This window comes from Temnothorax curvispinosus, unplaced genomic scaffold (genome assembly GCF_003070985.1).
Source record: "Temnothorax curvispinosus isolate PA1 unplaced genomic scaffold, ASM307098v1 QBEX01001498.1, whole genome shotgun sequence".
NCBI classification, from domain to species: domain Eukaryota; kingdom Metazoa; phylum Arthropoda; class Insecta; order Hymenoptera; family Formicidae; genus Temnothorax; species Temnothorax curvispinosus.
The window spans coordinates 2,211,760-2,238,343 of record NW_020211278.1 but is presented as its reverse complement, the minus strand read 5'-3'; the positions used below and the strand labels follow the sequence as shown (position 1 = coordinate 2,238,343).

The window sequence follows — 26,584 nt, the reverse complement described above, 5'->3', positions numbered from 1 at the left end:
AACCAAAGATTTGATACTTATATAATAAGCATCTCATATAATGATATATAAGTATCAAAGATTACATCAATTTATAAGGAACAAATCTTTAGTTAAAAAAGCGTTTTGACAATAATCGTACCAAATCATGGTCGTATTGTTTTGACAAATATAATTGGCCAGTAGAGTCGATTAATATTTCCGTTGCTGTTTACCATAATTTACTTTAAAATTTCTGAATAATATGAGAATAAAAAATATCCACTCGATTATTCACCTTTAATCATTGTCAGAGATACGGACATATCTGTTCGCTAAAGAAATCCTTTTAAATCGACGTTTTCAAAAAGCGCTTGTTCTCAAGCATAAATTAAAAAACTACGCGAGCTTCAGTTTAGCTTTCGATAGCCTATTTTATTGCGATTATATGGTCTCTCCCCTTCTCTCTCTCAATCGTTGCTATATAATTCGACGAGCTTGGAATTCCCACGCTTGTCCCGGAAAATCGATGTCCTGGCGCGATATAGCTCGCGATCGTGCGGCCCAAATTTGCACAGGTGGCCATCCCGCCATGCGTGGTGCAACGGAATCGAAAGTGAGATTGGCTCCGTTCTGCCTGGCCGAGCGCCAAGTCTCGCCGTCCATCGCCGTCTGCGCTTCGCTCTCCTCCTCTTGCCCCCCTCCTTGTCCCTGGAAGAGTGCACTAGCTTATGCTTTTGTTGCCATCGCGCCTCTCTCAACGCACTCAGACACGCGCGCGCAGAATTTCGTGCTATTTCCGTACATCCGGGTCTTGGTCCGACGGATATATCAGTAGCGGTGCACCTACGGCGTGAGCGATGGATCATTAGTGCGGGCTAACGAACTCGGAAATGTCGCTTAGGAGATGCTCACAGGTCGATACTTGATCCAGATGTTTCGATTGATGCTGGGATTTCGTTCCTCTCCGGTACAAAAATATTGTCAATATGTATCGGACATCAGTTGTAATTTAAATCCATGAATTTTTGCAGTATTGATTGTTGCATTTGGAACATTTTCCGAATTTTTAAGCGTTGCACGCGTTTTAATTTATCATGAATGTGATATTCCAGTGATATATTATTTTAACAGAAATAGTAAATAATTTTTTTAATTGCGTTACATGCCAATACATTTGGAATTCGATGCATGCGTAATACTCGCTCGCAGATCGTTCCCATTTGTTTTTGCACATCGCAGCGTGTCCTCCGTTTGCATTTTGTTACTATCTCTCGCAAGTTTCAAGGCGATCGACCTTCGAATGGACGTACGAAAATAATTGTTCGGCCTCGGGCATGTGCGAAGGAGATTATTTATTGAGATCTTGTATTTTGTAAGGTGAGGAGAGCCGAGGATAACGAAAAGCAGCGAGAGCAAACTCTGATGAGCGATATGATGCGAAACATAAAAATCTCTCTGTGTTCTCGTTTCGCAATTTCTTCTTCGTTTTTCTTTAAGAGTGCGATTATCAGCAAAAATAAGTAAAACATAAAAAATAACTTTACGATTTTGTAATTTTTTTTAAATTAGAAACAATTTTTAAATCCAAAATTATTTACGTATCTGCTTATTTAATCAGACTCAGACTTATATTATAACTAAATAATTAATTTAAGAATTACCAATATATCTTCATAACTATAACTTTATTTATTTTATTTAACAGTTTACAATTAGTAACAGCGAATTATTCGTCGTGATTAAACGTAGCGCTCAGAAGCTCAGATTAGAAATGATTTAACCACATTGATTACTCATGAATGTATAATATTATAAGGAGAAACTTTATTTTTGCAAATTTACTTCTTGAGGATTTGTGTCGCTTCGGTGACGACATTAATCGAAATATAATAAAAAAATAACTAGATATTTAATCACATAATTACGTCACAAAAACTATGTAGAATTTTACTTTTTTTAAATTATACTGTATACTATCTTACATAAGATGAAATTTTCGATATGAGAATAAATTCCATTTGCAAACAATTCGCTTTCTTCGAACTTCAAAAAGCGACTGTGATAATTCAATTTGCAATCTTCATTTTCTGTGTACGATTCGCAAATGGCTTGGCAATCCGACGCGCGGTAAATTCTATCTAGCGCGATTCGACGCGACTTTTACATTGTCGAGCATCGTGAAATCGTTCAGCCTGCAAAAGGGCAGGGCCAGTCCCTTTGGGAGTTGCGCGTAGCCAGCTAATAGGTATCTTTTGTATTCGATAACAGTTATCGAGCGAACGGACGAGCGAATCTCTCTTGTGTCCCTCGGCGGGGCGCGATCATAAGTCATTATGTCATTAACGAGCACATCGTCGCCCGCTTAAACTATAGCTACGAACACGTACACGCACGTACATATTATATGCACGCGGTGCCAGGCGACGACGCGCGACTGCGGCACGCCCATCCTCTTCGCATCGACGACTCGTCAGAATCATCGACTATAACTATACCTGGAGTCGACTCTGGTCCTGTTCCATCATCATCATGTCGTTCACCGAATGCTGTGCCCGAACATTCTCTGTGTGGCGTATATATAAATTGAGAAAAATAACTCTTATTTATGAACATTTAGAAGTTGGAGAGTAACTTTGGAAATCGGTAGAGTTTGACTAATTAAGTTTTACGAGAATAAATTGATAAAAAAAAAAACTTTATGTTTGAGTTTATCTAAAGTAATATTGTATAAACAAAGATTTGGTCTGTATAAATTAATTATCGAAATATCTAACATTGAAAATTACAAATTTATTGCAATTTTTCACATTAAGGTAGGAATTTTAAATTAATTCAAATCAGATCTTTTTCTCTCTTCACTTTCTGAAGACAGTGTTTCATTACACTGATTGCTGGTATGGAAGGTATAATAACAGTGTGGCATTTAATGCGCTCGCGAGTCATTGTGCCGAATCGAATAGCGTTTTTCCGCTCGTAGCGATAATTATACCACGGCTCGGTTTGTAATTAACTCCTCAGGCAAATATTTTCTGCGCGAACTATATTCCCAGATTTTTCTGCCGATAGTGAAATCGGTAACCGCGACGTAATTTTCTTTCGCGGTTAGAAGAGGCTCGAATTTCGTATTTATGAGTTGAAAGCTTGATCTATTTATTTCCAGTCAACGAGCTAACTCCGTACGAAAGGGATCGTATGAAATGTGAGCACGGTATATTTCATAAAATATCCCGGCATAATATATACACATATAAATCTTTGCAGAAATTATTTTTTAAATCGGGCGGACGAAGGAACAAAAAAGTACTCGCTGTCAAATATCTCAAATGCTTCGATGTTTAAATTGAAAACTAGCTCAGCTCTTACCAGCGCGCTTTTAATTTCACGTCCGGATAAAATTCCCTCACATAAAATATTCAGAGTAGTTAGATTTCGACGAATTTATTTTCCGCGCGCGCACATTGAATTCGTAGTTGATTGCAGGTTTCATTCGACTGTTTTTCATTTCGTTTCATTTCTGAGGCGCTGTATAGGAAATCCAAATTTCCATTTGAAAAATAGTTTGCTAATCAAATAGCAAACAATGACACGCGGTAAATGAACATTAAAAGAAACGAATATACGTACCGTTCTACTCTCGTTGCGTTAAATTTTAATGGTTGTTTTTTTCACCATTGATAATTTTAATGATACATTTTTACAGCTATTTATAATTTTCGACAAATTAAAAATTTTTTAGTATAGAGAAACATGAATAAAAATTGAAGACGTTTAGATGGAATAAAGTTTTGCTTGAATTTAAATGAAGAGTAAGATTCTGTTATACCTATTTACTTGTTAAAGAATTTATCATCATAAACGAAGTAAAATAATTCTACCAAGTGTTTCCGTCTCAAAATTAAAAAGCAAGATAACTCCTTCGCGTTGCCCTTGTCTGGATCTACTTTCAAGCGATCCTGTTTTCTCGGTTTTAACTAACAGAGCTCAAGTAAGACGACGAGAAGAAACGCGAAAAGATTCGAGGGATTAAGCGACATTTTGTTTTAATTAAGGCTTCCGGGCGTAGTAATACATTTTTAGTACTTTAATCAAGCCGCGCGGCGGGCCAGCAGTAAAATCGTAAGTGGCGTTTTATTTATCCCGACGTAAAATAAGGGCGATGCACGCGCATGGGGGCGTCCTTCTCTCTTAATCAAATCATTGTACGAGAGAGTGCGATACATATAAATATAGTTTTCTTTATTTTAATCAACAAACATTAATACGATATGTAAAAATGTGAGCGGAAGTTTATGGCGCCTCGTTAGAAGAGCCAGCTTTCGCGCGCGCGTTTGCAAAGTCACTCTCCCTCCCGTTAAAAGTAAACCGGAAATCCTGGTAATATAAGTAACAAGTAATTAATTCGATATCAGAGCGGGCTATTCTTGTGGTAATCTCGCGCTCGTTCACATTGTTCCGAGCTGCCTCCAACACTCGTCCCACGTTCACGGTCTACCCTTCCTCTGCTTCTACGTTTCTCTCTCGCGCGCCTGTAACGTATATACATTTCGCATGTGCATTTTCCGCCGCATATAATCGCCGTTCTTTTTCCCTTGCCGAGGTCGTGAATTACAAATCGTCAGTAATTTAACCCTTTATATACCACGCCCGAGATATCTCGCTAACGTGCTCATTTGCGTCGTTCTTTCCGCGTCAGACCTTGTCAGAGGCTAAAGAATTACTTCCTATATTATACTTTATTCTGCAATTCAAGGAAAAACTGCCCAAGCAGGAGACGTTGCGCTTTGCCTTTATTTACGTTCCTATATTACAATAATTCAACAAATTAATACCAGAGGAAATATCGGAATCTATATATAGTTCGGCGTATAGATAAGAGATTACTTGGTCGAGAACAGACTCTCTCCGTTTCTTATTCTCGCACATGTAGAATCATCGCGTATACGTGGGCATTCGCGAAAGGCCATTGTAATTGCCTAGATCGACGTGAGTCAGCTCGATCGCAACCGATTGTGTCCGCGAGGCGAGGAGCGGCGGTGTGGTCATTCTCTCGCGACGAACGCTCGATTTCACGCGCGATAAAGAGAGGTGACGCGGTAAAACGTCAGACGCGCCATGGATGGATGAACTTTCGTTCTCTTCCTCGATCGTAAGCGACGGGGAATGTGGGTTCCGGTAAGCCATGAAATGGAAAACGGCGCGAGTTTATTTACTGACGCTACGTGAGTTATTGGTATTATCGCGCTTATTCGGACTTTGTGGATATGCAGAGAAACATTCTTGTCTACGTATTGCTTATCAGATTAACTCGGCTGCGACAAGAAACGAAGATACTTTATTATCTTATATAATTATAATTAACGAATCGGAGCTATTTTGCGCGTAACGGGTCTAATTGCCATCGTCTTTACGATCCTCGGTAGAAATAGAAGGACGGGATATTATTTTAGCTTGAATAATCCTGACAAAATCGGATTTGTCATGATTTATAACGTGACGCACCGCAAATGGACCAATTATTATCTAACCATTAAGTTTTGTAATTTAATATTGGTTTGAGGAGGAATTTAACTTGTCAAGATTGAGAACAAGAGTAACTTAAATGAAGTTTCCGAAAGCTACGTCGCGAAGCGCGTCAAAGATCGCGTTTGATATTTTGCATTGTTGTTTCGCGCAACGAGTTTTTGCTTTATCTAATCTTTATCGATTTTAAACTTCGTTCCGTCGCGCCAGACGCGCCAAGTTCTCAGACGCGCTTTCCACGAAAGTTTCGCGTCGCTCTTCCGCTCCGCGGAAAAGTTTCTCAAAGACCTCGTGGACCGTTCGTCACGACAACGCCGGCGTTGTCGTCGGTATTTCGCTTCACTTTCCAGTTCTAGGAGTAGAACGCCAGGAGTGCAGCGCCGGAGACCTTAATTACTCGGTCGCGTTGTCAGTCGTATTTAGCGGGACGAGAGACGAGACGAGACGCGACGCGACCAGCGCGGTATGTCTCTCGCTAACAAGCGACCGTCTGTTTGCGTTACGTGATACGGAATTACATGCTCGTATTTCCGCGACGGACATCTCGCAACGGCCGGCAGCAATGGCAAACGGGAGTACAATTGTCGCGGTCTCCCAGAGCGATGAATTTCCGTCAACTTTGCGGGGCGGTCTCCGCGACAATTCTCACTCTCATTCACCCAGCATCGCCGTAAACACGCGGCGTCGCGCGTATGCGCGCGCCCCTCCCGTCAAAGTGCTCCGTGGAATTAATTAATTTCCGCGCGGCGGGCTTCGTTCCGCTGAGAATAATTCTGTGTGCGCCAAGCACAAAGGACCGTTTTCGCTGCTGTCGAAAATTAAATAAGACATCGCCGAGTTCCGTTTTGTTCCGACCGGCCACAATAGCTACATTGTGGCTTGCGCGATGTGCACGGCTGTATATTAGTCGTTTACCGCGACGCGCATTATTATTACGTGTGTCCCCATCAGTCACGGGCTTTGGTTTTCGCGCTGAGAACGTGAAGGACGATTAATCTGCGTTAATTAGGAACGCGGAGAATACGCGTCTAGAAGCAAACGAAAGCTACCTTGTGGTCCAGTAAGAAACTAATGCAAAAAGTTTTAATGATATATCGATCAATAATAAATGAAAAATATTCATAAACTTATTCAAGTTATTCTTTATTACTTTTATTATTATTTTCTCTGTGCTCGTTTAATTAACGTAACTGCTCAAAAGGAGCCATTATCTTGGGACATAATAAACATTTCATTTCTGTTCACGTCCATGAATTATTATTTGCGCGTCTCAGTCACTCAATCTGCCTTTCTCTTTCTCTATTTATCTATCTATCTATCTCTACCTCTTGCCATTTCCGAACAATTATATCTGACTGTTAATCAATGCCGCGCGCGATACGAGCCATCAATCAGCAATAATAAATCGGGCGAGATCACGCTCTTCTCTCCTATTAAATTATCACGCTCTCGAGGACCGCGCGCCGACTCCTCGAATTATTTACGGCGCTCGAAATATCAGCCCGTCCGTCCGTCAGCCGTCACGCAGAAATCGCATTTCCGGGCGTGCCGGCGCGTCATTTCGACGTCGTTTTCCGCGCTGATTTATTTGCCCGCATTTTCGAGGGAGCGACGTCGGGCAGCGGGCAGCAATAGCCTGATCAACGCCAGATTGCAAGTGGAAAAAGAAAGAAGCCGGCCTTTTTACTTAAAGCCCCGTGTGTGTTCACGCGATCCTTTTAGGGAAGACTGTTCAGTATCAGAAGAGTTGCGCAAGGCATACATTTTGCGTTTTATGAACAGCGAGAGCGATACAAAATCGCGTTTTATTAGACACAGCATGTGTGTCTGGTAAATATCGGGATTAATTTAATCTTTGGACATTAAAATATAAATGTACAATAAATGCGATCCAATTAGGAAAGCGGGACGTGGCGTTTAAAAGCGGTACCGTGTCATTTAAAAATATTCATCCCGAAAGAATGTGTGTCCACAATTCAACATACGCAAAGTACAGTTCGATAATAGGAAAAAAAAAGTTATAAAAACCGCCCTCCTTTCCTTCCTGACAAATATCGTGAATCTAAATCGAGAGCTCACGTTAAAGGCGCCGCACCCGCGTTTACAGCAGTTCTCCTTTAAGGTCGTCACGGGGTTGGAAAGCGGTCGATATCGTCGTCTCGAAACAACCCCAGCCCCTCCCATCCGCCCTCGTTCGTCTCTCTCCCGCGCCCCTATTTCATAGCATTGTAACTGGCGCACACGAGAACAGCCTGGATACCGCGGGGGATAGCGAAGAAGGGTGAGTGCAGGGGTTTGGAACGGAAGGGGATTGGAAAGACGTGCTCATTCAGGGTGGATGGGTGCTCTGTGTTTATCGAAGGGGTTGCCGGCGACCTCACAAATACCCCGACGTGGCGGCTCCTGCATCTTTGTCGTGTAAATACTTTATGCGAATTTTACTTTTTTGTTTCATCAATATCATTTCCTTGTTGTTCTATATATAAATTATTTATACGAGCTACTTGATATTAAGAATAGAAGTCTTTTTTCTCTTTGATCTTTCTCGTAAACGCGCGCTTTATTTAAAATGCACTTTCTCTCAATGTCATCTTTACGTTATGTGTTTGATACTTAGTGATTATAAATTTCGTAAAAATTTTCCTCATGTGTTATTTTTTTTCTATGAATTAATTTATTGAAATTGGAAGGAAAATAGTAATTCTCAAAGCTTTAACGGTAAAACGATAGCTATTGGCGTATATTAGGGACAAAATTGTTTTCGGGACCCATCGAGTTAGATTGCGTAATTTTCTCACGCGAAACTTTTAGGTCAGCCGAAAATTGGATAGCGCATCACGGGAGTTAACGCATGCGAGCAAAACTACCAGCGGGGATAAACCAGCCGCTGCTCGCGATACTCTCACCCTAGTTGCAAGGAAGCGCGCAAGAGGGGAGCGAGTTGAGCAGTCAGCAAACTGTCCCGCGAATAAAACTGCAGCCATCCGATTCTCCGCATTTCCCGCACAAGCAGCGGCGACGGTTAATTCCGCTCGTCAGTTCGGGGAAAGTTTCCCGAACACCCTTGGCTCGTCTCTCCCTGCTTCGCTTTCCATTTACCCAGCTACTGTGACACATGTACCCGGAATATATGTTCTCACGTTCGCGAAGTGTTTTTCAATGCAGATTCTCTCTTGCTCTCTCTTTCTCTCTCGCTTTCTCTGGAATTTGCGGCTCTCTGCATTCGGTGAGCGAAATTACGGTGTAAACGCCGAATTATCGAAGCCGCGTCGGTTCACCGTTCGCGGTCGACCGCCAATCTCGACCCTTCGTTCCTCGATCGAGTGCTACGAATTTCTGCGGCGAGTCGACTTATTCGCCGGTAAATCGAGTTTAGATTCGCCCCTCGTCTGCATCGCGCGCGAATAATCGAGTTCTCGACAATCGCGGTGGCAACCACTTCGCCGCGCGTTCGCGAAAAACAGTCTCTTGCCGCTTCGATTCAGTTCATTTTGCCGATTTCAACCAGGTAGAATCGATCTTCTTACGCTGACGAACCCGCAAACTCGAGTTGAAATTGTCTCGTACTGCGATGCTGGACATCGTTTCCGTTCGCAGTAAGTTTGTTAGTACTCGATGTGTAATCGCATTGAATGTATGGATTAATCGGAATTGCTTTTACTAACTGTATAAGATAGATTGAGACAAAGCCAAATTAAAGAAAATAAAAACTATTATAAATATAAATTTAAATATTATAATAGTTTTTATTTTCTTTAAATTTTTATATTTTAAGATGTATCTATTCGGAATTTTTGAGCAAATATTTCTCATTTTTTTTATCTTTATGGTAGGTTTATCAAAAATATTCTCGTATTGCATAAATCATGTATATTGTATATATAGCTTTCGTAACAATGTACCTGTATTATCGTTATTATATTACCAGTATTTTTTCTGCATCATCATGAAATTAAGTGGCGAAGAAAAAAATTATAAAAGATTCTGGGGTTGCTTCTTGCAACGATATTACGGCTTATTACGGAGCAATGAAAAACGCTTACGCCGCGCGAGCTCAGAATTTTGCAGACGTTTTTATCCTGATTCGCGAAGGCCGTGGTTCACGAACGTACCGGCGAAATTCACGAAGGACGGCGGCGGAGCGGTCGTAAAAGACGAAATATTGCCTCCGCGATGCGGGGGCAATAAAATCGAAACCAGATCCGCGTCGAGTAACGCGAAACAGCCAACCAGCCAGCCAGTCGGCCGGGCTAGCCAGTAAGAGAACCAACCTGCCGAGAACACACGCTGTTTGTACGTGTCTCCATGCTTTTTCTTCATATCCGTCCTCTCCAGCATTTACCGAGGCTTATGTTATTCTCGTATCCTTCATCCGTTACACACTGTTTGTCGTTCGAGATGAATTATCTCGTCTCGTTGGTCCCGTCAGTTCGCGCGAGATGAAATTCGTTCGTGTTTCATCTATCTCCATTATATCGGTCTTTGGGGTGGAACGAAAAAAAGGGCAGGATATCAAGATTGGTGGATCTTAACGGTCGAATAATAGCCATCAGCGTCTACGCGCTTATCGCGGACAAAATTACTTTTACGAGAGAAGCGCCTGATGGATGGTGACACATCACGATAATTTCAAGGGCGCAAGAAGCTTGATATTTTTAGACTTAATATCCACGCACAGCATTTTCGTTATTGTTAGGCTTTGTAACATATCTTACATAGTCTGTATTTAAACAATTGAATTTTTCTTATGGCAATATCGAATGTTAGCATATCTCTTGTCGCAGATTTGAAATCAGAAATATTTACTTTATCTTTTCATTGCTCGAGAAGCAATGTGCTTCTTTACAAACATATATGGATAGATATACACTTCGTCTACAAACAAGAAATATTCGAAGCGCGAAACATAGAGAAAGTATCCTCGTACGAAGGGAAATCCTTATTTGTTTTAACGGAATTTCCTTCACAAATCGCGCATTGTTTTCGAGATCCGCTCTGCGAAGCACCGAGAGGCGAGGATTCCAATCGAATCAAATCGAATCGAAGCGGACGCGCGACGTTATCGATAAAAAGGTGAAAGTGCCGGCGCGGCGAGAGAATCTCCGCAAACGGTCGCCGAGCACGATTCGCAAACATTTGTCAATGGCGGCACGGGCTTAATTCGCGTTCTTTTTCATCGCGCTCTCCTCGCTCATGTCGGTCAACGTCGAAACATTTCGTTCTAGTCTCTTCTCTCGTCTTTCGCTAATTTAGTCTCCGCGAAACTGGAGCACGCTTCGTAACCCCGAAGACATTCCGAGGAATTACCCTCGTGCCTGCGAACGCGATGACCGCAGTCGTCGTTACGTTTACGAGTTTTTTCCTCGTTCCAGTACGTTTTCCAGTACGGTTACCAAGAGACCGCTTTCAAGACTAGGTCTTAAATCGCACCGGATAAAAACGATTGATTTATGCACTTCCTCCCGAATTATGTACTCGTTCCGGGTCAGCGTAGAAATGTCTTCTTTGTTAGCGTGCATCTTGTGCGCCATTTGTTGCAGACTTTATTGCGATCATTCCGATGTTTATTGCCTCTTAGAAATTCTAAAGCAAGAAGATTATCCTTATTTCGAGAATGGTTGCAAAGGGAATTAATTAGACAAAAGAGATTGTCAGCAAAATTAAAAGTTTTTACGTATGGAATAAAAACCTTATCTCATTTTACTTTTGGATGAATTGTTTAAGTTCGATTTGCATTCTGATAATTCACTATTTATTTCTCTCAGGAAAATAGTTTCACTCGAATGTGATGTCATGCACTTGGCTCACCGTAGTTAGCAAGTATCTTCGTCATTATGTGTCAAAAAGTGAAATTATTATTGACGCTCTCGCTCTTACTTAGATATCTCAGCCTAAATCAACTTTCGACGTTCATTCATGCGATGCATAAGACCATGCAATTTCCTTAATCAATTCTTCGACAATTGCACAGTACGATCACTGATTTAATGACCTTGCCGCGTTCTTTCGCTCCGCCACAACTGGCGAAAGCCGAAGAAACGACCACCGGCTTCGAGATAATCCGATCGATCGGGTCTGCTCTCGGGCGAGCGTGTCTCGACGATCGAGTCACGAAGATCGATCGATCCTCGGCGTCGAGCATCGGCGCGCCTGAATGAGAGACGCGTCGGAGGCGAGCGTGAGAGAGGCGGTCGCGGCACGATATTGCAGCTGCAGCAAACGGCAAAGTGCAGCAACCGGTTCGATAATGACGTGTTGAACGGGTAAACGAGGCAGGTAGGCGCGGAGGCGAGAGAGGGAAAACGGAGACGGGACCGTGAGGGTAGAGAGGATGGCGGAGGGAGGGCATGAAACAGACTCCGCGGCCTCATCGGCGCGCATATTGAGCGCCGACGACCGTTAAACTTCGAGACCTATCGCTGTTCCCGACAAAAGGAGAGAAACTGCGAATACGCGGAGACGGCGTTGTCGGCCCATTTTTGGCACAATCGTAATTGATCGATCAATCCCTCGACTTTGAATATTTTTTTAAAATAGTTTTACCAGTATGTAATTAGATGGATTAGGTGAAAATCTTGAGCGTTGCCGTATTTAGGATTGTTTTAGATATAAGTTGAGATAATAGGTGCAAAAATTGCAATTGTATTTGAATTTGACATATTTAAAATATATATATTAACGTATTTTATTTACATTTAGCATCGATGATGAAATGTAAGCCGGCACTCAATCGTGAAAAGTTAATTACTTCAAGATGGAAATAAACGGAAAAGAGTTCTTGAAATAATTCCAGAAACGACAATCATAACATCGAGTGTTCCTCAATGTCTCACTATTTTCAAGAACTCTTTTGAGTTGAAAAAAATCATTGATGTACTTTAATTTGCAAAGCAACGATTATTATAAGAAAAATCGCTTTGATTGGAAAAAAATGTAGTCGAGCGTCAAGGCCAGACTTTCATTGAAATTTAAATGATATCCGTAAATATTTGCACGATGCATCGGAGTCGACCGATATGACGTAATTCGCGACCGTTGTGTAACGAGCGAGAATATTCTTTGTAAAGTATTCCCGACGGTGACTACGATAAATTAATAACTCGCTGCAACGTCGAGGTCAACAAACAGCGATGACGAGGGAGTTGCGGTTTTGATTAATATCTTGAGTTTGACTTCATCGATTGCGCGACGTAAATCATAATAAAGATCTACAAAATTAATTGCGAACTAGACACGTCAGGTCATAAATTTGCGAAAGTATATATGCAAATATTTAGAAATGGCATGTTGAAGTGCGACAGCAATATAATGATGGAAATAGCCTTATTATAATTAGATAAATTAAAATTTACCATATACAAATTGTGCGGTAGATATTTAACAACTTCGAAATTGCTTCTCCATTACAGAATTACTTTTATTTGATAAAAAAATTAATAAAATAAAATTTGTTGTGTGTGCATTCAAGTATTCGTGGATTTGCGTGGATGTTGCGCTAGACAACGATTCTGTCGCGACCGGGAGTTTAAAAATAGTGAGTCCGTGTACAAACAGAAAGGGCGGCAGGTGCATAAACATCTGGACCGCCATACCTTCAGCCCCGTTTTGTAAATTAATCCGCGCGTGCTTGCCGAGCGACCGGCTGCATCGAAGAGAGAAATTAAGAGGAAGACGAAGCTGCTCCGAAATGCTAAACGCGCGCATTCATCGCGAACCGATTCCTCAAGGCCTCGAGGAGCGGAAAAAAAGCGGGACACCGGTTACATTCGTAAATGGCTGGCGATCGCTTTTAAAAAGCGCACCTGGCGATACGTTTTCATGGCCGTACGTGGACACCGCACATTTAATTGCGAAAATTTTAATTATAGGGTGTACAGGCTCCGTGTCTTGCGCACTCTTCTTCGTCTATGAACCCTCGATATTTTAGGGTAGACGCATATATCCTTTATGACTCTTTAATATTTGTCGTCTAGAAATATCTTTGAACTCAATCTTCAGTTTTAAATTTTATTCGAGTAGTCTTCGAAAATATCTACAATATTTTTCAAGCTGAAACACGATCGATATTGTCACGTTACGCCACTGATTACAGCGCGATGTATAAATTCGAAACACGCGGACGAGATGCGTTATTAATCGGATGCCTAAGCGACGCGTTCATGTATAATTTCACGGGCGTGCCGTTAGCGTTACCGACGCACGCCTTTGTTCGCAGCCCGCGACCCTAAGTCATTATGGCTGAGCGCGCGCGTTTGTCCGACTATTCAGCGCGACGTTTGTCGCGCCCACCAACGTATGCCGGGCTATTAACGACGGCCTTTTGTTTCAGGTAAATATGCAGCGTGCCTACTGCCCCCGGTACCGCGCCATGGTAAGTCCGCACGTTTCCCGGAAGTTTTACGCCCGGTTTAATCCGATCCCATTTTTTCCGAGCGACAGTATTGCAATATTCGAACTCACGACACAGCCGAGTTTGGTTGGTTACAAAACTGGGCAAAAGTAAGGGAAAAGAGCTAATTTTAATTCTTATCACGATAACACGAATATTCCTGCTATTCTGTTCTTCTCAGCGCCAACAGTTGTGAAACGCGTGTATTATTCAATTTTCTGCTTTTTTAATGCTTTTCTTATCTTAGACTCGATTTATGAAGTGATATCAAGTCGAATTTACGTGGCGCTACCGAAAAAGAACGCGACGTTCTCAATTCGCAGCGAGAACTTTCGTAGCGAAGAACGCAGGAATTACGACACAAGCAAAGTCCAACGTGTCGGACGACGATAACCCTCGTGTATCAATGATAGACGCAATAAATGAGCGCCTATTTATAAAACGAAACAAACGTGTTCGCGAGCACGACAGTACGACACTGGGAGCTAAGCGGGAGCTGGGAGCTAAACTTTAAGCTGATGTCGCGATAAAAGCGCGCCCGCGAACAAAATCCTGCAAAACTCGTTTCTTTTCTCGCGTGGCGATAAATTAATTTCCTTGGAAATAATTATGCCCGCTCTCCAACTCGCCCACCCGCTATCTGCTTGATTCATCGCGCGATTAGGCGGTAAATGCACGCTCGTCCGACGCATACATATGCGCGCATACACGTAAAACCTCGCATAAGCCCGTTCTCTCATCTAGCGGTTGCTCACCGGTTTTTCTCATATTCGCGGCGGTTTCGCGCTGATGCCACAAACTGCCTGCTGTTTTTCCAAGCGCGTTTATTTCGCTTTCGTTGCGTCCATTTTTGCTCGTCCCGTTATTTTTCTTGCGTTGTTACGTTGCATTTTATTGCCGGTAGTTTTTCTCGACCACCGCTCGCGACACGCGAACGCAGTTATAGCGGGGCCACAGTAAATATCAGCACTTTTTGTGTGCGTGGACGGTATTTATTTATCAATACGAGGCAGATTTTCCTTCCCGGGAATGTCAATGTCCCCTCATAATCTTTGCGCCGTGAGCAATCGAAGGCATGTTTGTCCGCGAAATTTTTTGCGAGAATCAGGAGACCTTTGATATGTTAACATTTCGGGGACTCAAATAAGATTTAATTATTTTCAAGAGGAATTTATATCGACGGTTATTAAGTTACCAAGATATTTAAGTGCACTACAATTCAAACGTGCTCTTTTGTTTGTCTCCCGGTTCGTGGACGAGATATTATAAAGCAAGAGCAGGTTAAACATGCAAATGTCGCGGTCTCTTCTATAAATAACGAGCTTTAGAAAACGCTAAACACACGTCCAAAGCGCGCGGCTGCATTATTTATGGAGCCGCATTTATTTCTGTTTAACTACCTGTGACTGGCTGAACTTCTGAATATTCCATATTGCGGATTTACAGCCGCCGCCGCTGGGAATATTTCGGGAACGTAACAAAAATCTCATCGTATATATATATACTACGTATTTTTCAGATCTAAATTGGTACACTGAAGATTAAGTTATTATCCATTATGTGACCATAAAATAAGATATAATATCTTATTATTTTTCGTTGCAAATAATTCTGTTTTTCTAAAGTTTGGTATCGCATTTTTTAATTATATTATTTACGGAACGTAGATAATTAAAATCTCATATTTTTTATAAAAAATAATATAGCTGAACATTAACTAAAATTGTAAAAGATGAATATAACGTTATGGGAAATACTTGGATTTACTCCGCTTTTAAAAATGACCCAGAATTTTTTTGACACATAATTAAATTTTTTTCAGAAAATTAAGAAAATATCAGTGTTATATCACTGTTTCATTGATGCAACATTCGCTTTTTCCCCCTTAAACTTTCGCTCTAACAAGCTCGCTGTGCATGAACCTGCCTATCGTCACGATAACCCCGCCATTCTTCTCTCTGTATCGCGCATACCCCGGGTTATCGCCGATCGGCGAATGTAGAATGAAGATCGTTGTTTCCGGGTAACACACGGTGTCGTGATCCCGTTGCGAAATGAAAATTTTCCCGCAGGATCCGAACTCAATGCACTGCGGACACTCATACACATTTACATACATTTTTATGAGTAATAGCGCAATAGACATTTGAGAAAAAACGAAAATAAAATATAAGCAAGAAGAATTAGAATAAGATTAGTAAGAAATGAAACTTTTAATATGAGACTTTTTAGCGTAATGCTCGAATAAATGCGTCTATTATTGTTCTACTGACAAAGTAATATTAACAAGTCAAGGGAGATATAGATGTAGCATAAATTTTCCATCTCTTAGATAAAAATATCGCAACTGTGTGAAGCGAATGATTATGAACGGCTTTTCGTCAAAATTAATCTCTTTAATTACAACGATAAAGTTTTTATTTTTGTACATATGAAATCTGAAATATAAAGTACAAATGTTACCTAAATATAAAGTACAAAAATGTTGTTACCTATAAATAATAATCTAATAATAAAGCAATCGGTGAACTAGTAAATATGACATAATATAAATAGCAAAATATTAGACTTCTCATATTTTTTAAAAATATGATCCGGTTATAGTAGTTCAAGCTTGTATTATTTCTGCAAATTATCCCTTTCTCTAAAATTAATTTAGAGAAAGGTATTAATTTGGCTGGTATAGAGAGAGGATTAATGATCTATCTGGAAGAGCAGAATGGACAATCTCGCTTATAATTCGGTCAGTTCTGGGTGGGTAATCGCCATATCTCAACGCGGCCATTTCATGCGGCCGCGGCACACATGTGGCCCGTAATCGTTGCGTTATCGCGTTATCGCTATTCCGACGGAACATACCGACCGCGTTATCGCGTATCGCGAGTACGTTGACTCCCACTAACGCGCGCGCAGAAGCCACCCGCTATCTTCGTAGCTGACTTCTCACTTCGAGCGTTATCGCGTAGACGGGCAGATACTGCGATTGTCGACCTCCACAAAGACGTAGTGGTAAAAGGCCGGCTGACGTCAGGTCGTCGGTTGCGCGTGTTGGTTTGATGTTGATGCTACCATACGGCTGCAATATTCTCGTTAATCCACCGTTCCGCAAGTAGGAAACCAGGGTAGGTGGTGGAAGGCCACTCAAGGTCACCAGGTATTTTTAGAAAGTATAACACGTGTGATGTAACATTTTTAGAATCGCTTTGCCGATAATCGCTCACCGATAATAACGCTTGCGCTCACTTTTGGTAGAACCGGTTTCCTCCGAACGCTCACAGAGACATCTTATTACTTTTTAGACCGATCTATTAATTCATAAGATAGCTCAAAGGCGGGATATTGGTTTTACGGCACTAAAAAATGTGTCTCGCGAAGATAACGTCTTTTCCGATATCGACGGTTTAAAAAAGCGACCTATAAGGTGTAAAAATTCACGCGACACAAGAGCGACATTGTATTCGGCCGCCTGACAATCAATCGATATCGTCCGTCTTCGCTTATCCCGCATATTTCGGACTCTCTGGAACTCGCTTCAGAGAAAAGCTGTCAAACCAGATTTCGCACCGGTAAATCCAGTTCCGGACAGGTCTCGCTCTTTCTCTCTTTCTCTCTCTCCTCTTTTTCCCCCCCTCGACATAAGACAGGGCATTCGGTTCATTTGGCGCGCTCTATAGAAACCCGCAGGAGTTCTTATGTGCTATGAACGGCTAGGGGATAAAGAACCTGGGCTGGTGCACAAAAGAACCTGTTTTGTAACAGGTACAGGATAAGCTTTCCGCGCCGGTAACGTGCAAAAGCATCGTCGCTTTTGTATCAGGTCCAGGTTGTAACCTGGTTGTAATACGTCTGGCAATCTCTCTTTGGTGCCGCTGCTGTCGAATAGTTCCCCAGACTTCCCCCCCCGCATCGGCATTCCGCGCACAGTCGATGCCTCGAAGCGCAATACGTTGCATTGCACACGCGTTTCCGGCAGGTCTTTCATAGTTGCACGCAACGCCGTGATAACTTTATATCTCTCCGATGTATTTCTTTGAAATATCCTCCTTTTTTGATAGACGAATAACGGAACTTAATTTCTTATCTCATTTCTCGCTTAATTTCAATTAGATCTTACTTTAACAAAAATGTTAATTTTGAAGAGAAAAGAGTTTTTATAGATCTTTCATCCTCATCCATGTCATTTTAAATCGTGCTGCTATTATATAAGCAGGTGTTCAAATTAGAATTTCAAAATCATAAAAATAGTTAGCATGTAGAAACTAAAATTACGAAAATAGATAGTATCTGATTATGTTACAACTTCGTTAAAATTTCGAAAATAATGAAAACTGCATCCGGTCAAGTTTTCATATTCCATTTATAGGGGAAAAAGCAGTTTGTTTTCTATAAAAAAAAAAGTTTATTCAACAATAATTTATCGTCGATCTGGTATTTATGGCATTCCTACACGAGTGCTTCAAGTAGGTCACATTGAAAGATATGCACTGAAACCGACCTCAACGTGGTCGACAGCGTGTAATCTACTTTGTTAAGGCCGTTTAAGCGCCCTCAACTACCGTTTTCAACATCGCGAGCTTTTCCCGCGGCGAAAGCACCGGTGCTGATGATGCACACACACATACACACATACTTCGGAAGAACCGGCTTGGCCACAATGCAGGCGGAAACAGGTTTTGGAAACGAGTCCCTTGAAACGCCGCCTGGCAGTTTGCCAGGTCCGTAATATGTCTGCATCTAATGTCCGTTCGCGCTCTTCCTCCCCTGTCCTTTCTTGCCTTACGCCTCCAGCTCGTTCTTCTATCCCGAGATGTGTACGCGGCAGTTAATCCTCATCGCGGCTCCCCTCAACAAGCGACTCATAAACAGCCGGTTTTTATCACCCACCTATGCAGCTGGACGAGAGCCGTCGACCTTGGCGATGGTGTACCCAGTATGATCGAAACGCCCCGTTGCGACCATTTCAAGTATAAGATTGAAAGAGTTATGTCGAAAGAATTTTCGCGATCTCACTGTTTTCTATATATAGTCTTAGACGAGTAAACTATTGATAAATTTAAACATTTATGAGTGAAAAATATTAATAATGATTAGCGAGCACTAATTGGAATGCAGTTATTTATTCTCACTGGTCAAATACATCGCTTTAAAGTAAAACTCTTTTATTCATAAATCTTTTAAGAAGATTTACAGGGGAAAAAAGAAGGATTACAGAAGAATAACATTGATTTAAACACAAATAAAAATTTTATGAAAACTTTTTTGTAAATGAAGGTTAACACTCCTATTTTAATCCCAGTTTTGGAAAAGTTGCGATGAAATTAGATACGAGTACTGTGGAAGGCAACTTCTTTGGACCAGGTCGCGAGACGTTTCAATTTGGAGTCGGGAATATAATTTTCTCGGTGGGAAGGAAATGGTGGTAAATGTTCTTATCCGTGATTTCGTTGATTTTAAATATGAGAGAGAGAGAGAGAGATCGAAATTCCCGGGTTGAAAACGGCCGTCCTAAAGTCAGTTTCGAGTGTTAAGTAACTCTCACGGTGGCGACTCAGCAGCACGTTGACGGAAACGAGCACGTCGACTCGATTTAGACCGCCTGGAAACCGGGGCGACTTCCTATTTTTGTTGACACACTTTGCGAGATAGTTGAATCAGGTGCACTTCGTAGATAACGTCGATGAGCAATTTGCGAATTTTGGACGATACGTCTTGTAACCTTTTTGCTCATTTCATTTACGAATCACTTTGCTTTTTATCGTCGCCGTGACTTCCGATTATGCGAATTTTTTGTGCGTATGTAAATATCTATGCGTGATAGTAATTGGCGCATACTAATCGTTTTCCTGATACGAATTGATTTGTAGAGAACGAGAATCTGGCCTCGAGGCGCCTGTCTGATCGCGCGGTGAATTAACGACTGCGAGATATCTTCATGACCTCGAAGAAACCAGTTGTACACATATAGGGTGATCGATAGTCGCCGTCTGCTTTTCTAGCTTTTAAATATAAATTAGATGTTAAATTTTGTCACATACGTGACGTACAATCGATGATGTTATTGATTCGAATAAAAATTCGTTAGGGAAAGAAGGATATTTATCTATTTATATAAAAGTACTATTTGTACTTATTGAAATTAGAAAAAATTAAAAGAGATAATTTTGTTATAAGATTTTTCAGTATTTTTCTTAATTTTAATAACAGCTTTCTGAATGAATTTAAAGTCAGTTTTTCTTTAAGTAAAAGTTTGATGAAAAGACCATTACATATCTTGGTAACTAAATGCCAAATTGAAATTCTGCTAAAGTTAACTTTACTTGGAAATTAAGCGAAGAACGAGCGTCTTATCATCTCTTTTGCATCTCTTCACTTACCGTCGCTTTCTTCGATCGGGCACAGTCCGAGAACTGTTGACCTTTCGACGTATTTGCCAAGGGCGAATTATTCGAATCTTTGACGCGCCCGAACACCCCGTATACCTCGCCCGCTTAACGACGTAACTCGCAGTTACCGATAACGACCGACCGACCGACCGCCCTTACGCAATGTGCTTAGAGTGCCGGCAATTAGGGTAATTGCATTCCACGCGCGCGGTCCCATTAAGAAATCCACAAAGGGCGCAGTACTGCCCCAGTACTGGCATTACTGGCGCGGTACCGGCAGCCAGTGTTGGCCCCTGTACTGGCATATATCTGGGGTGATAACGATGTTCTGCACTGGTTTGCCAGTGATGCGCCAGTAGTGGCAAGCCAGTATTGGCATTTAGTACTAGGCCAGTATAGGCTGAAAGTGTTGGCGCAGTACCGACGTAACTACGGGCGCGATACTGACATATGTCTGGGATTATAAAGATGTTCTGTACTGGTTTGCCAGTGATGTGTCAGTAGTGGCAACCAGTATTGGCATGTAATACTACCCCAGTATATTGGCTGAAAGAGCAGGCGCATCAGTACTGACGTAACTACGGTATTGGCGTAAATCTTATTGACTTAAATGCTTATTATGCAAAATAGAATGATATGTAGTTGATGTAGGTATTTTATGAAAAGAGGAAAAAGAAATAAACTCCACATTTATTAAAACTCCAGATTTATTTTTATAAAAACACCTTAAACTTCAGAAATGATTTTAAGATGTATACAAAATAAAAAGAAAATAAATTCATGTTCTTCAAACAAACTCTTGTAATGAAAAAAATAAATGAAACACTCATTTTCGTATATATTTAATGTTTTGTGAGTATTATTATTAAGTATTATCCTTCGTTTCTTTGAGTCTTTTTTAAATTTCTCTCTTTTTTTCCACCTTCTCTATCTTTTGCACCCGAAAACCAACGACTAAATTGGGAGTTAAGTTCTTTTAACTGTAGTTCGGGGCATTTAGTCAGAATGACTTCTGAAATATAATAGAATATATTAACCTTTAAAAAATAACTGATTATATTAAAAAAATTAGTAGTGCAAGAAAGAATACTATACCTCGAAGATATTTGTAAGTTTCTGTTTTCGAAAAATTTAATTTTTGAACACCATTAGTTTCTCGTCCAAAAGCAGAATATAGAAGTTGTACGTTTTTTGTAATAATGCGGGGAATAACTATACTAAGATTTTCTGAGAGCCTCATTGAATTTTTAGTATTAAGCACCATAAAACATTTCTGAAAGAAGAGAAAAATTAAATATAATAAATTAAATATAATAGAAGTAAAATCAAATTAGAATAAGGAATGTGAAATTCTTACGACTTTCTTGACCAAGTCCTCATCCTTTTTCAAATCATCTTCAAACTGCAGGAAACTGTCTAAGTCATCTTTCGGCAAATCAGCAATTCTTCCTTCTTCCATGATATTTTCAATATATCCACTGTTTTTACTAGCAGCAATAGTTCCTCTAATTTTTTCAGACTCATCGCGGATTCTATATTCAATACTTCGTTTCATGGATTCCAAGAAAGATTTTGATGGTGCTGAAAAGAATAAAGAATATGAAATATTAATGTAAAGACTTATTATATTTTTAATTATATTTTATTTAAATTTATATTAAAATTTAATTTAAATGTTATGACAAAATTATAAAAAGTAATTCATTATTGTTATGTTTAATTGAAATGATTTTAAATTATCAGATGTTTTTTTGACATGTACCTGTACGACCGCAAGTTGGGCAAGAGTTGTATCTTTTTTTCGATGTCTGGTCTAAAAACAAAAAATAAAAGAGATCAACATTTTTTAACTTAAAATAAGAAATTGGGATAGTTTAATAACGAATAATTTTTTAACCTTTCTTATTTTTCTTGCTTGTACTTGAAATCGCAGTTTTTGAAACGTCAAGTTTTTTTTTTGCTTTTTGCTTTGGATCAATTACTTTTGATCGAATAGAACTTTTTTGCGTTTCTGAGAACAAATAGATTTGTAAATAATAAACATTTTTTACACACATATAGAATCAGAAAATTGAAATTATAAAATTAAATTTATAAAAAAATAAATTTTACCCGCTGATGTTTTAGTGGCATTATCTTGTGTTTCCGACGATAATGTTTGAAGAGAATCTGAACTTACAGATTTTTCCTTTGTTGATTGCGTTTTTCGTTTTTTAGGCGATGGAATTGATGAACTTGAATTTGAAGAACTTGTAGCATTCTGCGAATCGTGCCCTAAAATCATTATTAATTGCATTTCTTATAACTATAATAATAATATATGTACATACACACACACATACATACATACACACACACACACACACACACACACACACACACACACACTTTTATAAAAAGAAAAAGAGAAAAAAAATTTACATTACTAAAAATTAAACACTACATTTGAAATAAAAATTTTAAAAATTTGTATATGTATAATAGTTAAAATATATATATAATAGTTTTTTGCCAACCTTTCAACTTACTGTTATGTTTTTTGAATGTTTTCTTGGTTTTTAATGACGACGTCGATGACGATGTATCACTATTATCAACGCTTGATTTCTCATCTTTAGAAGCATGGGATACCGAAGTGTCAGAATTATCTATTAAAAAAAAATAGTATTAAGACAATAAATTTGTAAATATTTACTGTATCTATCCATAACAAAAAAAATGTACCTTCTCTATAATTTTTGTGTGTACTCTTAAAATTTCCTTTAAGTGAAGGAATTTTATTCAGTGATTTCTTAAGATCATTTCCGGTCAGCTGTAAAGGGTCTTCCTCTTTTTCAGAACTGTGATATTCATCGATGTTGCTACTTTCAATTATCTCATCAGAGTATCCCCTCTTCATTCGTCTTATACCTTGTTCATAATTACCTAAATCGTAAGAAATGAAACTTTAGTAGAGAATCGCTATTCATTTAAATATGTAATACTTACTAGCTTCTTTTACAAGAATAACTTTAAAACTCTTCCATGAGGCGCCAGGTTCAGAAGATGTTTTACTCAGCTTGTTTACTTTCAAGTATTCAGATTTATTTGGGTATTTGCAGAACAATTGACCATCCTTAAGATGCGTCCACGTCACGGGTACAAGGTCGATGCTGGTTTGTCCAGTTTTACTTTTTTCAAAAAATTTGATTACGACATGAGTTGTATCTTTTTGATAATCCATATTAATATTTTCACTGCAATAAAGAGTAACACAAATGTCGATTAAGAACTAAAAGGTAAAATGAAATTAATTGCCATATTATAAATAAAGTTTACATTGATTTTTTATATAAATGTTTTTGCGTCTTTATAAATTTTTACCTGAAAGAAATAAGTTTACGTATTATGAAGAAATGTGACTGCGAAAGTATTGCTATCATTTTCAAAAAGAACACATTTCTTTCGGATATTTTTTAGAGAGACAATTTTTTCTTTTCGAGACAATCGGCCGAGTTTCATGATTCCTACTTTTGTTGATTCACACGGAAATTTGAATACATCCATGACTGTTTTGAATCCAAAACCATGCACAAAAATATTCTGCCCTTCTCTTTTCATCTTTGTAATTCTAAGTATCTCATTGGAATCCAATTGTACAATGCTGTTGGGCTTTGACGTATTTATTTCTACTCCATGTAGAATAATACTCTCTAGATCAACTGCATATTCATCTGGAATATCAGGATTAACTATGACATCTCTTTTTCTGTGAATAGCGTTCTTCTTCATTATTATTGGGCATGCTCTTTCTTCGGATTCTCTTCTAACTAACTGTGCCACAGGTTTTTTCTTTCCTCGAATTTTTCGTTTAATTTTACCAAGCTTGTTTTCAAAGGGGAATGCGGAAATCTCGGACAGAGACAATTTCGTGAACTCCACGTCATCTGCTACGTGAATTAAGTTATGGTTGTTTATAACTTGTGAATATGGACCGTAAAATGACGGAAGAAGCTCAACGAATTTTCTTAACAATTCTTTGGCATAATTGGTATGTTTTAAGCATAAATCTGGGTTACAAAGAATTCTACATGCAACTACAAGGAGAAGAAAGTGTCGAAACATATTTTTAGATAGAACATTACGTAACGCCAGGGCCCCACAGTAATGTAAAAAAAAACGATACTGCGTTGCTTTCCAATGACTCAATTCGTCTAAGTCCAGTGTTTTTCTTTGGAACTCTTTAGGTACATATCTCAACAATATTTTTAAATTGGAATTTAATAGTTTTACATCGCGAGTATGAAGTTTGCATTTGCGATTGATTTTCTTATTTATTCCAAGCAATTGTTCCAAAATCCACTTCATATTTCCCAAATAAAATAAATGCATGGAATCCAAAAATACTGATCTGACAGGGTCAAAATGTGTTATATCCAGCAATGGTGATCTGCCTTCTAAATGATGCTCCTTTTGTCGCTGTCTTCTGAAGGAATCGTCAGTCCGCTGTTTAGAATTCATGCTGGGATAAACTCTTCTCTTATGTTTGGTTATGCCTCTTGTTTCACATCGCTCACAAGCATAAAAGCCACCATGGCCTTTACACTTTTTAATAAACGATCTTGCGGGTGTATCGCAAGAAAATCCAATAATTTCTACCTTGAATTCTCTTTGGCCAATAGTTGCAACATTTTGAACTAAATAACTTGCTTCAGTGACAAAATCCTGTAAAAATTCATCTACACTTTGTGGCTTCGAATTTCCGCTATATGCAGCAACAATAAATGGTTGACACTCGTATTGATTGTGTAGAACAAGCCCCGAGTTAATCCAAAATTGTTCGCTTGAACCGTGATATAATGGGAGGCCATCAATATTAAATAATAAGCTAATAGTGCTCTCCGTGTATTCATCAGTGATTATCGCTTTTAATCCTTCTTGTATGCCAAAATATACATAAAAACCATTTGTGTTCTTAAAACTTTTCATACTTTTCACATTTGGATTAGATTTTGTTTGCAATAAGGTAGCTGCTGATTTGGGCAAATTCGGAAGATTTTCATCTCGTAAATGCACTAGCAGCACTTCTATTGCCTCAACTGTTAGACTGTTTCTAAATCTTACACACCAGTTTTGTAATTTTTCTGGAAAAGAAACTACTGTCACAGTTGAGTCATCATTACCATTTTCTTGAGAGCTTTCTTCTGAAGTCCATGACTGCTGAGAAGATAAAGAAGATGGAGAAGATTGGGAATTTGACGAGCTAAAATCTGGCGCGCTATTAGTCAGGTCAAAAGATGAGTCTTCGTCATCGCTAACATAAGAATTTGAATCGTCGAATCGACATTGCTTAGCATCTGATGCATTACTTGATAATATAATTTCTTTAGCTGATCGTTTCAAGTCACGGCATTTTTTTACTCGATAATATGCAGTACTCATTTTAAAAATTTTTCTGAAAAAATTGCAGTAGAATACAGAAATACAAATTTATTAAAAAACGACACTACGTAACATAAATTTGCTCTTATAATTTTAATAATTTTAATAAATATTCATTGTTAGTGCACAAATGTACAAATTCAATTATTATGCAATGAATACCGAATCTGATCAATACGCACACGCAAGCACTGCACACGCACACGCAAGTTCACACACACACTCACACACACACTCTCTCTCTCTCTCTCTCTCTCTCTCTCTCTCTCTCTCTCTCTCTCTCTCTCGCTTGCTCGCTCGCTCTCTCAATCACACCTTTGATATCTATTAATAATTCTTAGAATAAATTATAAGAACTCACTCAATATGTGTGTCGCAATGATCAGAAACAAAATATGTACGAAGAATCCACTTCCTCGTGTCTTCCTTCCCGTTCAATTTCCAGTACGCAAGGTAGGTATTTTTGATCGGCTCCGAGACTTCTTTCTTCTGTAAAAGAAACTATAATTATGTAGAAAAAACTTTGCGATCCTTCGCGGTCCGCACAAGAGACGAATACTTCAACGTGTACCGCCTTCTTCTTAATAATTTTAATAAATATTCATTGTTCAAATACCGAATCTGATCAATACGCACACGCGCGCACATGCACACGCACACGCAAGTACACACGCACGCACGCACGCACGCATGCACACACCTTAAGCCTGGTCTACCTGGTCGCAGTTCGGAAAACGCAAGACACACGCACCGTCTACATGTCAATCTAACCTCTCTGTGTATAGAGGTTAGATTGATATGTAGACTGTGCGTGTGTCTTGGCCAACAGTCGGCAGATATACACCGTTTGTGTGTGGATGCACACACATAACACACACACACGCACACACACGCACGTACGCACACGCAC

General features: G+C 39.5%; 3 protein-coding genes across 8 annotated transcripts in view; 1 reads left to right on the top strand and 2 right to left on the bottom strand.

Moving 5' to 3' along the window:
• The window catches only part of LOC112465069 (probable JmjC domain-containing histone demethylation protein 2C), a 286,220-nt gene that overhangs the window by 103,937 nt on the left and 155,699 nt on the right, over positions 1 to 26,584 (top strand). The gene's annotated exons all lie outside the window — the stretch shown is intronic.
• The window catches only part of LOC112465096 (dentin sialophosphoprotein-like), a 5,957-nt gene continuing 410 nt past the window's right edge, over positions 21,038 to 26,584 (bottom strand). Inside the window, exons 1-11 of one of the 4 annotated variants that reach the window (XM_025032493.1) lie at positions 26,375 to 26,442; positions 26,036 to 26,163; positions 23,242 to 23,489; positions 22,978 to 23,178; positions 22,782 to 22,901; positions 22,366 to 22,527; positions 22,151 to 22,264; positions 22,016 to 22,066; positions 21,611 to 21,834; positions 21,349 to 21,526; positions 21,038 to 21,265 (exon numbers count right to left, since the gene is read on the bottom strand). In XM_025032493.1, the coding sequence (XP_024888261.1) occupies positions 21,126 to 21,265; positions 21,349 to 21,526; positions 21,611 to 21,834; positions 22,016 to 22,066; positions 22,151 to 22,264; positions 22,366 to 22,527; positions 22,782 to 22,901; positions 22,978 to 23,178; positions 23,242 to 23,476 (1,425 nt within the window). In that variant the 5' untranslated portion in view covers positions 23,477 to 23,489; positions 26,036 to 26,163; positions 26,375 to 26,442 and the 3' untranslated portion in view covers positions 21,038 to 21,125. Of the gene's footprint in view, positions 21,266 to 21,348; positions 21,527 to 21,610; positions 21,835 to 22,015; positions 22,067 to 22,150; positions 22,265 to 22,365; positions 22,528 to 22,781; positions 22,902 to 22,977; positions 23,179 to 23,241; positions 23,490 to 26,035; positions 26,164 to 26,290; positions 26,316 to 26,374; positions 26,443 to 26,584 lie in introns of those variants that run through there. The other 3 variants (XM_025032502.1, XM_025032485.1, XM_025032510.1) reach the window with 3 other exon arrangements.
• LOC112465090 lies at positions 23,603 to 25,269 on the bottom strand. Its single transcript, XM_025032469.1, has one exon. It carries the CDS (start codon positions 25,219 to 25,221, stop codon positions 23,632 to 23,634), a length of 1,590 nt encoding a protein of 529 aa, XP_024888237.1. The 5' UTR covers positions 25,222 to 25,269; the 3' UTR covers positions 23,603 to 23,631.

Coding starts and splice junctions, on each gene's coding strand:
- LOC112465090 (XM_025032469.1), bottom strand. CDS start 25,221: ATGAAAAGTTTTAAGAACACAAATGGTTTTTATGTATATTTTGGCATA.